The 12,881-nt window shown below is 38.8% G+C and overlaps 1 protein-coding gene across 1 annotated transcript in view; it reads right to left on the bottom strand.

Annotated features, from left to right (window-relative positions):
• Positions 1-12,881, bottom strand: part of LOC113590390 (uncharacterized) — a 47,611-nt gene that overhangs the window by 31,469 nt on the left and 3,261 nt on the right. Inside the window, exons 2-3 of the mRNA XM_035523574.2 lie at positions 10,730-10,897; positions 4,313-4,998 (exon numbers count right to left, since the gene is read on the bottom strand). Of these exons, the coding sequence (XP_035379467.1) occupies positions 4,313-4,998; positions 10,730-10,897 (854 nt within the window). The remainder of the gene's footprint in view (positions 1-4,312; positions 4,999-10,729; positions 10,898-12,881) is intronic.

Below are 12,881 nucleotides of genomic sequence, written 5' to 3'. Positions count from 1 at the left end.
AAATGTTAAAATGTGTGTAGTAAACTAAACTTCGCTCAAAACCATTATTCTTATTGTTTGTATATATAACACATTTTCATATTTTGATATCTGTAGTTTGCTTGTAGACCCTGTAATTTTACTTAATACTTTTGACACAAAATTAACTCTAAAAAGAGCCTCCTTTAACAAGCATAACAGAGCATTAAGCATTGTTGTGCTATGGGGAGGAGGCAGTCTGCCCATCACCCGCTTAACTTCAAAACACTGCAATTTCACAGGTTTCTTCTCACTTCCTCTCTCCCACTCTCCATTTTCAGGGATAAAAACAAGCGTTGCTAGGTAACAACACTGGCTCCCCGCATTTGTGAACGTGTGGACTTGAGGCAAAGGCATGGAGAAAAGAGTGAGGAAAAGGAAGCATAATCCAAATTTGGGGGGGGGGGCACCACAGACAGAGGGAAATAATATATTCTGCTAATGGATAAGCCAATCTGGAGCACTAAATTATCAATACACTCAGTAGACTTACAGCACTATAGACTGGATGATGTAGAATAGAGGACTGAGCTGCGGTTTGGGTTTGCCAGAGCTAAACAGCTCCCATCCCAACAGAGAACAGTCTGAGGAGTTTTTGCCAAAACCCATAGTGTGCCCACTGCCATGTGGACTCACACAGACATGTATGTGTACACACAAGCGCAATTACACTCCAGGGGCCAGACCAAGATATGCTATTATTACACTTGCCAGAGGAAGCGCATCTCCCACTTATCAATTGGTAATGTGTTTATCTATGCAGCATTTAATACACCACTGAGCAGACCAATATTGAAAAGCCCTCAAAATATAAGAAGACTGGCCAGCTGTGATGCTTTCACGCTCATAGTATTCTTGTCACTAATGTTTGAGGTTCATATGGGCAAATTTCATAATCGGAGCGTTCATGCCCTGCAATTATTTGTGCTGTCACACTTCTGAGTCAGGTGGTACAAAAGACAAGATGGAGGCACTGTGGGACTGTTCAAAGCTCCTGGATGGCATGGTTGGCATCATGTCCAGGCAGTGCATGCCTGAAAGACTGACTCACCCTCTGGTACATGTATGTGGAGCATGGGTGTGTGTATGGGTGTGTGTGTGTGTGTGTGTGTGTGTGTGTGTGCACAAACGCAAACATTCAGCAACACATCACACATTCCATTAGGAAACTCTAGCACAAAATACTATGAGCACAAATGTTTGGCTCTTACAGATACTGCATACATTTGCCAAAAAATTGTTACAAAATCTCCATCAACATTGTATCCACAATATTAATTTATGCTTTTTGCTCAGGATATCAATTCAGATTTGTAATAGATTATTCTAAACAAACCAAATATTTCCAGTACACTCACTGACCTTCACTGAAACACAAGCAATTTGTATTATGGATTACATTCTTATCTTGTTGGCCTGATTTACAAATGCATGTATATCTGCAGCGTCATTAAATGTCTGAATATTTCATTTTGGCTCACTAAGGTGTGACTTGGGCAGTTCTAATGCTGTGCTGTTATGGATACGGTCATTGAGGCTCAACACAGAACCATATTGGGAGTGGTTTACCTTAGAAACCCAAGAAGAAACTCCAACAGATGAGTCCTTTCCAACACTTATTAAACCAGCTCTAACCTTTGCTGAGAAATGTTTCACTCAACAGTGGAAAAGTCCTTTGATGTGGCTAAAAGACATCTTTTCTTAGGGCCCTTTTGAAAAGATCCTCTATAGCTTAAGAAAAAAGGCTTTAGATGTCAAAGGAGAAACTGGGGAGAAGTTGTCAACATCCATATTTCTCCACTGACTCAAGCTCAATGACTGATTAGCAATCTGCAATCTGTTACTAAGAAGTAGGTGTTGGGTGGTGGTGCTAGTATGTGTTGGCCACCCTGTGTTTTTTAATCATCATATAGTGTTACTTTAATATTCTTTATTTATCTTTATTAATATTTATTTATTTAGCTGAGGTCCTAACTCATGTAGTGGGAGAGTAAGTGAATGATGCAGTATTATTACAAATGTCCAAAGTGTGTATCGCTCTGTATCTTAATAAAACCAAAAGATACTGAAAAAAAACAATGCTGGTGTTTCTTTGCCTCTAATTGAACAATTAGTGATACTGAATAGCCACTGTGTTACTGGTTCTAGTTGTATACACACTTGTGTTCAATTTAGCCTATTTTGCAATAGATAATACACGACCATGTTCCTAACTCTATGGTTTTGTACATGAAATTTAACCCAGTGTCATTTAATGTGTATTTTTAGTATTACCTTCTTCTATGTGCAGTTTGGCAGCATTTCATGATTTTCACTGCTAATTGTCAGCGAACAGAAGCCGAGCCAAAGGTACACACAGATGTCAACCTGCAGGGGTGTCTGCCTGGGGCCGCAAGATACTGCTGGTATGAAGTTTTATGAAGTTCAAGTTTCTATTAATGACTTGGGGCTGGAAGATCATGCATGTATGTATGTATGTATGTATGCATGTATGTATGTACGTACGTACGTACGTACGTACGTACGTACGTATGTGGACACAGAAGTACAGGGAAAGTGAGCAGGAATGAAGAACAGTCTGTATATATTATATAGTACATAATAAATCTATAATATATATTAGTCTATATATATCATCATGTAAAACATCACTATCATGTAAAACTCCATTATCATGTAAAAATGTCTCAATGTAGGCTACTTCTATTACGTTTTATTTACTCAACTTTAATTTACAGTAACAAATGGAAATGTTATCATCAGCTAACCAGCAGGGTTGTGTCATGTGTCAGCATATTTTACAACATCGCAAGAGTCAACAAGAGAATGAAATGTGTGTTCAGATGTAACATCCTGGATTTAAATGAACATGGACTTCAGCATGGGAAATTCCTGGCACATCAACCTCTTCATGTTCAAAGAACTAAACCATTAGCATGTTCTGTTTATCTATTACTTCTCGCTGTTCCTTTTTATTTCCCATCTATTTTTCACTACACAGAGAGTGAGTGTCATATACACACACACACACACATACATATATAAAATATTTATATAAAATAATATCGATTTTTAAATATATAAAACGCTCCTAGCCTTCTAGCCTAGATAGTGACTACATCAAATGATTATCTATTGACTGAGGATACCCATTTTCTTAACTTTACAATGTTAATTTTATCTTATACACTATATTACTGTTTTGTGCTTATGAGACCAAAAGTTAGCCAGCTAAAAAGACAAAAAGCAATAATTCACACAAATTCACATAAACAATTATTTCAGCAATAATTCTCATGTAAAGAAGTCTACAGCAACTGCTGACGGTCCACCAGTATAAGTTTCCACAGCCCAGCTGACAAACATGAATTTGGAAATAAGACTCAGGTTACAAAGAACAGTCATTAACGCAGGTAACAAATGCTCAAAGTGCTTAATGGTCGTGCGGTCATGTTTTAGCAACGATCTAGAAAAACTTGATGCATCACTAACATTTAAAAAAGAGCTTTAATCTAAGACTGTGTTGTCAGAGCTTGATACATTTATATTTTACTGACATGGTTATTGTTTGCCCTTTCTGTCTGAGTGCCCCAGTCTTATCTCAAATGAAACTAAATGGGCAATGCCAATTTCAAGCACATGTCTAAGGAAGGATAGTGGTTGGAGTTCAGAACAATATTTAGCCATTTTTATTACTGAGAATTATTTGATTAAAAAAACAATTCTAACACATTCACTAAATCTTTTAAATGCCAAATGTGTTATCAGACAGAAATATAATACTGGAGTCTGTGCCAGATTCTAGGAATATTTTAACAATCATCTTTACATACATTTAAGATTACATGCCTGTACTAGCAAAAACTGGTCTGAAATATAGATGATCTACATACAAAGTGAAAGTTGATATTTCTGAATTTGATGGAGTAGCCCCACCTTTTTACTGTGAGGCAAGCGTGGTAGTCCTGGGAAACTACTGGTATTTGATTATACCACAACCTAACCATCCCATCTGCTGTACAGGATCTACATATTGAATATCATTAAAGGAGAAAATAATCTAGCTCCTATTCTCACACAAACACTTCCCAGAGTAGTGAATTTGACAATTAGGAGGTGGTTCTCAACAACAAGTAAGCCATTCAGCATGCTCCAGCTGCACCCCAGCTGTTTATCAAAGACCAGTGATCTGGACACACTGCCGTACTCTCATCTTGCTGTTGGTGTCAAAGCTATCTTTGTAATATGTAACAACCCTTGCTTAAAAATGAGAAAGTTAATGCTACTGACTCACCTGAGCATGAAAGTTTGCCATAGTAGTTGTCTCGATGTCCTTCTTCCCCAGGATCTCCATTTTGACGGGCGAGTTGGGGAACTTTAAGGAGAAGTAATCCAAGAAGTCGGGGAGGTAGGAGGCAGCTCCGTGGACAATGCCCATGACGTAGTGCGCCGCGCCATTCTGGTCCTCACAGAATGCCAGCGTCACAAACTCCTGCGCAAACCTCTGCATCTCCTCGGGGGAGAGGACTGCAAGCTCACGGCTGTAGGCATGCACCAGCAGAGCGCCACCATTCGGCTGCTGCTCCACGTGCACAAAGCGGCCGAACTCCAGGCCATCCAGGCCAGGGAGCCTGGAGTGCAGCTGCGCAGCTTTTACCGGCACGTCCCTGGTGCTGGAAGCAGCCTTGGAGCAGCAGTTCTTCTCTTGCTTGGCACTGAGAGTCGGGGAGGAGAGGGAGAGGGTGTTGGAGAGGCTGCCGCCCTGATGGACAGGAAGTGGGGGTTTGAATTCTGTCTCAGACTTGGCCAGCAGGCCTGGCAGGTCCGAGCTGCGCAGTGCTGAACATGGCGTCTGGCTGGACTTGCTGTACATCTTAGGCCGCTTCCGTTTCTCCCCCTCTTTGTGTTTCTTTTTCTTTTTCTTCTTGACCTTTTTGAGCAACAGCTCCTCTGAGTTTACCTTCGATTTCTCCATGTCACCTAAAACGAAGAAAGAAGATTTATTTTGAATTCCTCATTTTGTGTGATCACAGAACTATTATTGGGGGGGGGCGACATGGCACTGAAATTGGTGCAAGTGATTGAAATGATATGAATAGCTTAAGCCAGTCATATCCAATAACCTGTCCTACTTTGTTTCCCAAACTGAAATTATTCTCCTGTTGCTCTACATTGAACAATACAATAGAGGACAAAACAAATAGCTGATTTGGCTTAATTATTCACATTCAACCCAGAAAAACTCACATAGCTTGCAAACAAAACGTAAAAAGTAACATGACCAAATTATTTGAAGATACTAAAACATCTAAAGCACCACACTGCTGCTGTACATCGCGGTTGTTACCGAGAACGATGATGCATCCATTCCGGCCTGGCAGAACTCAAGGTAAGAGGACAGTTCAGCAAGACAGAGGAGAAGAGCTGGCTTACAATTTTCACAGAACGGTGACTGATCATTTTCCTACATTGACTCAAATGAGTCGGGTAGGCCTGCCAAGTGTCAACCTGAACCTTCTGGAACTAATCAAGAGAGGAAGAGGTGTGAAAATGATCAGCATTAACAGAGCCATATGAAGACTGTGATCACAGCAGGAGCTGGTTTTTCCATGGCACAACTTCAGCCGCTTTTCTACCAGAGAGAAATCGGCTCAGAGCAGCATAAAAGAGCCAGTGGTGGGGATAAAGAAACAGCCCTTCTAAAAAAAAAAAAGGGAGCAAGGCCAAGGATAAAAGAAAAAAAGAAACCTCTAAAATAACAAACAATCTAAAACCTGCACCCACAAACAGGGATGCAAACAGCACATCATTTCAAGCCTTTTTATCCTTTATGAAAATATGAATGGTATTGTTTAAGGCTATATTTTAATGTGATTCTGGTTTGCCATAATCTAGTCATGGCCAAAATTAGCAGACTACAAAATGTAATAAGTATAACACATAACGTGGTCAAACAGGGACTGGCTATGCATGGTTTATGCATCAAAAATGCTATAATATATGCAGGAAACTCTCACACAAATCTCTGTGTCATTTCCAACATGGTACTGTAGAAGATAGGTTCCCTTTACCTCACTGCTCTTCTTTCTGTTGCCGTTTCATTGTCCAATAAATAGGCACTAATTAATTTCCCTTGACTAGCTTTTTGATAAGACTAACTCATCATTGTTATTGGAGTCACTTTGTTTTTGTTTTAGAAATATAAACTAGCAAATGTGATGTTGGTAAAAGCTCTGAGGGAATGTCCTCCTCAGCAGCACTGAAACCATGTACCTGAGGAACAGTATATGTACATGTGTATAGAATATTTTTAATAATATTATATATATATTACACACACACACACACACACACACACACACACACACACACACACACACACACACACACACACACACACACACACACACACATACATACATAGTTCCTCAGGTACATGGTTTCATTTTATATATATATATATATATATATATATATATATATATATATATATATATTTATTTGTGTGTGTGTGTGTAAAACCAAGTGGAGTTCTTGCACTATTCAAAATTCCTGAGAACATCTGACATTCCAGGGAGTGAGAATGGATGGATCTGTGTACAAAGCAATAGCTGCTAAAATTCCTTCAGCAGCCCTTGCTGCCACGAGCCCTTTTCACAAATGGGCCAGCAGGCCAGGCGATTATTACTTCAGCAGAAAGGGCACATAAAGGGCCACGGTCACGCACAAGGCTGCAGGCTGCCACTGAAAACCACCTGACTGCCGCAGACCAGGTGAGGAGCGTAAAGCTAAGCACTAAAGCACTGGACCGGACCATACCGCTCGTTTAGCCATGTTGAGGGAGGCAGCAGCGCTGCAGCTAACTATGGCTTCCCCTTAGCATTAAAAATATATGGATTTTTCCCCTTCTGCATTTCTGAGCAAAAACTGGCCTTTCACATTCATCGGCCCAAAAGTGAACCTTAAGTTAAGAATAAATTTCTCTCATGCTGCTCCCTCACCTAAAAAGCTCCTGGAGAGTTTGGCCTTCAGCTCACAGGCTGTTGTCTGTGTCAAATCTTGGCCAGACCAGGCCTAAAGTACCAGCAAGTATTATGGATCAAAGCCTGCTCACAGAAAAAGGGTCTCACACACTACAGTTGCATGAGTGCACAACAGAATGTTTGTAAATCATTATTGCAGGCCTTTGCAAAGCTGGCCTTTGCAATGTCCATATGTAATATGTAAATGAGCCTTTTAACAACATTTTGATCATGTGCTGTATGCATCCTGGCATTCTGATAAATGACTATATCATAGGCCCCAGCATCTGCTCATAAATCCAGACAGAGGATTATCAAAATTCCAGAAAACAGCAGAATACTGAATATAAAGCACAGGATGGCTAACATGAGGGCCTCTGGTTAATCCATAGGCTAAGAATCCTAAAGTCAACACACAGTCTAACCCTTTAAAAATGCAACCAGCAGTAAGCTTGCATTGCCCTTTTTATTGCATTTGTCCTTTCTACTGCACACTTCACCATTAAGAAAACTGAGGCACTGCCCATGTGTCCTTGAGCTCTTTCATCACTGGTAAAATTCCAGATTCTTGTAGTATTAATCTTTGCTAACTATGCCTCCATGTAAAAATCCTTTATAGTGCACTTCAAAGTAGCATACTACAGCCTGTTTTCTGCAAGCTAAACTTTAATAGCCTTCATCTTAACTTTAGCTATGGGAAAAAAAACTACAGATGTTGTAAAACCACAAACAAAACAACATAAGCATCATAAAAATCGATTATGTGCAACAACAACAACAACAAAAAACAAAAACAAATCACACCTAGACAGTCTATTGGGTTTTAATGAGCTTATCTGAATTCAGTTAAAAGTTTAAATTGTAATATTTGTAATATTTAAACTCTGCACTGTTCTTGTGATAAAACAAACCAGCGAAGACTTGATTTTACAATGTGACAGTTAAAAGATGGATCACAATCTGTAAATTAATAAATCAACTTTATGATCAAAATTAATGATCAACCTTAATTTCATCTTGCTAAATTTATTTCAATGTATTTAAATATCTTTGCTGTCTCAATTAAATGCATTTACGCAATGTGAGTCTGATGTTTCTAAAATAATTCTTTAAATTTGCACCTCGTGTCATACACATTTTAAGCTCTTCCAGTTAAAATCTTCAACCATCCTAGGCTATTATGAAAATAACACAATGCAGCACAATTTATTTGCATGTTGTTGTTGTTGTTGTTGTTGTTTTTTTATTTGACGGTGTTATGTCTCAGCAGTGGCACAGGGTCAGTATAACTCACCCTGCAGCGCAAACGAGTCAGTGTGCTAGGGCATCAATGCTCCCCTTAACTTCACAGAGCTCAGCAGATGCGCAACAAGAGGAAAAAGCAGTTACACCAGGGCTCCAGTGCTGTTATGAGCAAGCTACCAAGTAACCGTTAAAGTCACAAATGCCACATCTCTATTTACCTGCCTTCCACTGTCAAACACAAAGCAGCCAAAACAGTCGTACATAGCTGCAATTGTTTCATCTGCACTGCTTTGATGTGCATGGACGTCACAAAAAGAAAAGTGGTGTGTGCCTCTAAATCTTATGAAAAACATCTGAAGCCACAAATGAAGTCTGGTTAATGAATTACACACACTGCTTACCCACTGTGCAAAACTGAAGAGGAAAGAAAAACACAGATAAATGGTGTGCTTCCACAGATGTAGGCATGATATCACAGCCATGTTGGTTGCTTTTTGTTCCCCCATTTCAACCCCAAAGTACAAAGCTGCCCAATGAACGATAAGCACTGAGAGTAGAGAAATGGCTGCTCTGAGTCAGTGAAGTAAGGCTTGACCAGCACAAGGCTGTTCTACCACGCAGGACCGCGGCACATCTACACTGCCTGGAATCAACATGCAGGGTGTCCAAATCAAACAGTATGTCAGAGAGAAAACACACACTGAGGAAAGAGATTGGGAGGCAGATGAGTCAGAGATACAGAGACAAGGAGAAAGCCATCTGGTTTTGCCTGTCCGTGCCTCTGAGATGAACACGTCCACTACTATGTGTGAAAGCACACACTCATCACCAGAACAATCATTACTCCATGGTTATAATATGACTGTTGATATTACAGCATTACCACTGAATGCAAAACGACATCTAAAACAAGCTCAATGATGAGTACATTCAGTACAACTTTTAGATTCAGTACAATGTGACAAGCATATTTCCTCTCTTTGACTTCTGCATGGTTGATGTGCATTAAAAAATTCCTTAACACTTCACACCCCAAGCACTTTTAAGGTTTGCTCTAAAACTCACCATTTGCTGCGTAATTTACACAGAAATAAAATATAGATTTTTAGCTTGCTCTTACAAAACAGGTAGCCTACTTGTACTAGATAACAGATAAATAAAACTCTCTTAGATTAGATACTATATTAGATAATAAAACAAAAGTTTATAACAGCTTAATTACATCCTTACACCAAAACTGGTTCATTTATTTTTGTGCTGTTGATTTAAAGATGTTAAGAAGTTGAAATGTATTTTATGTAATGAAAGACACTGCTAACACTAACTGTGAAACAACAGATGCCTCATTGTTTAATACAATATCAATATTTGGATTATTCTTGCATAATTCTTGATTTATTGAGACTCCTCACCCAATTCAATGCACAGCGGTACCTGAAGGTTTTACACCCCACACTCCCACTTAACAATAAACAACTGGAGCCTTGGGTTTACACCCAACACCATTACTTAACACTAAACAGCTGGAGTCTTGGGCTAATGCATCCTCAACATCCCAAGCCTCAGTTCTGGCCTCAGGTTCTTCAAAGTATTTTGGCATGTTTGCACTGAACAGTGTTTAAGCAATGGCATTTATATGGCATTGGCATTTCTGAACAAATGGGAGGTCTTGTATAAGCGTCTGTATAGTCTTCTCAATAGACCTGATAGTTTCCTTTGTGAAAGCCTCTTATAGAGTTTCGTGTAGAAAACTACACGAGATTGCATAGTAGAAGCAGCTTTCTAAATGTGAATATAAGCTTGCATCAACTCTGCCTGACAGTTTTGACCGAATATGCAATGGCTCCGGAGGACAATTCCAGCTCATGTCCACATGAAGGGGAAACGAGAGAGGCAAGCTGCGTGCTTGTTTTTGTATAGAAATTCATTTGTTTAGTATTTCAGATGCAAGACGTGCTGGAGTTCACAACAGGAATTTCCAGACGTATCAGGGAGTTCTAAAAGTGCTCTAGAAGTGGCAGCAGTTTGCATAGCAAAAAGATTCTGGCAATTCCAGAAAGCATCATAAACAGATTTCTATATTTCTTTAAATAATAAAAGCAATTGCAATCGAACTAAAAACAATCATGTTTATTACTTTTAATATTATTATGTTATGTTTTATCATAACTAGTGATCCCAAATTGCAAAATTATACTAGACCATCAGGGAGATAACGCACGCACTTGGCTACCACTGAACAGAAAATAAGTTGTCATAATCGCTATAGCTGTTATTTTAGCGAGTTGAACTTGCTACAATAACAGCCTTGCTCTAACAGACTGATGCACACAATCCAACACAATTAGTTGGGTATGTTGGTCAGGGTACTGCTGTAATGCTATATTAGTGGTTTTAGTATGTGTGTGTTAGCAGGTGAGTGCTGGCTAAAGCCAGTGGGGTACCTTTCTGCAGTAGCTTGACTTCTCCATTCTCACGTTTGATCTCATTCATCAATTTGTGTTTCTTTTTCTCCTTGTCCTTCTCCTGCTCTTTATCCTTGTCTTTATCTCGCTCCTTTCTCTTTTCCCGCTCCCTCTCTCTCTCCTTCACTTTATCTTTGATGATGTGGTCTGGAAGGCACAAAGGGAATTGAAGGAGTTCAGCAGAAGGTGGTTGTTGTTACTCACACATCTCACTCATTAAACCACTATGAGCAAAAAGTACATTTCATGCACTGTGCTACACAATAACTATGCAGTAAGCAAACCCTATATACACCAGCTATAATGCATTTGAACATCAATGAGCAAAACAGTTTTAGTTGTTTTACTTTACATCAATGTACAGTACTGTACTTCTGACAGAGAAATTTGAAATGTCAGAACCAATAGTGATTCTCACAATTCTGAAATGCAGCCAAGATTTGGCACAAAGAAACTTTGCAAAGCTTTTAAAAATATGTTTTCCTTCTTTTCTGCTGTTCGCATGCTCAATCAGAACCAGTGAATGTGTTAATATATTTCATAATAAAGAATTATTATTGATAGCATATTCTTTAGAGACATATCATTGTAAACCTGCCAGCAAAATCTGTGCCCTGACTTATTTTAAATTATTTTAATCATTTTGCTAGAGTATCAAGACTCTTAATTTGAATTTCTCCAACAATTTTTTTTCTAATGCAAAGGCAGGTCCACTCTGCATACATTTCTTAAAAGAATACAAAATTTCCCATGACAGATGTGAAGTTTCTCAAAGGAAAGCAAGACACTTTTGAGTAACACACCTTGAAATTGACAACCTTGACCCTGAGATGGACACCTATTCCTACAGCAAATGTGTGTGATTTGAACTATTAAAATATGTGCCCAACTGTGGTATGGGAAACTCACAGTGAATCTCATGCTAAACTGAGCGGTTCCAGACAAAATGTGCTCTAGATGCACATTTTGAAGCTAATTACAGTCTGATAGGCTAAATATAAAGAAAAGCCATAGGATGAATGGGGTCCAACAGCAAGCACCAAAAAGGAAGTTTCACAATGTTAAGCTTACAGTAGCGCGACTACATATGAAACAGCAAAAAAAGTCACCTAATAATTAGAAAGTCTGTCACAAAATATAGTTATTAAATCCACAAGTCAGGTCACATTTGAGTTTCAGTTGCAAGGTTGTAAGGATAATAATCAGCAACTCTAAGCCACTAGCTTTGGACGTGTGCAAAGGCACATTTTAAAGCACAATGACACAATACGTTTCCTGCAAAGAGTATGACGACTCTGTGCTCTGCGTAATAAATGCAGATCCGTGATGATGTAAACTAAAACCTGACTGTGGCAACACTGAGTAGAAGTTAAATGGTAAAAACAAATGTATATGCATTTCATTTAAAAACTAAATTTCACAAAGTGGGCAATCCTGTGAAATAAATGAAACGTTTCCAATCTAATCGGCTGGACTTTCATCACATTTTTACAAGTTGTATAATAAATATATGACAATGATTTTAGTCACAAATTATTCTTTTATTATAAGTGTAGTTGACTGTAGTGAACATTATTAAATCAGTTTACTGAACAAAATAAGGTTGACTGAACCAACACCATTCCATTACTTGGGGGGTGGGGGGATATTGAGACATACCAAACTTACAAATATTATGTAATAGTCTTTTGAAACAAACATTAATTCCAAGTTGTTTTCCTTCACCTTCACTAGTTACTCTCACAGCAGAATCATATAGGCCAGTTTTAATGTTTAGCAGCGCTGGTAATTCACAGTAATTCACCTGCCACAAGGCATGTGCAGCACCGCATGAATAGTACCAAGCATCCAAAAGCCTCCAAACATTTGATGCCATTGTTCCATAATTCAAAGAAAATAAGACCACATATTATTATTATTATTATTATAAATGTAATTTATTATTATTATTTCTTGGTTGTACAATTTCTAGGAAAGCGCTCCTTCATGTGTTAAGGAGCCTGAGGCAACAGGTCTGCTGCCACTGGCTCCTTAAGACATGTAGAGAAAGGAGCAACAAATGTACAAAACACTAGTGCATCTGAAGAGATTTTTAAAAAGGACACTTTAATGCTACTCTCAGCAAGCCTGG

Source organism: Electrophorus electricus, chromosome 4, assembly GCF_041902795.1.
Source record: "Electrophorus electricus isolate QZ-2024a chromosome 4, ASM4190279v1, whole genome shotgun sequence".
NCBI lineage: Eukaryota > Metazoa > Chordata > Actinopteri > Gymnotiformes > Gymnotidae > Electrophorus > Electrophorus electricus.
Note: the sequence above shows the minus strand (reverse complement) of the source record. Positions and strands in the feature narration are given on the sequence as shown.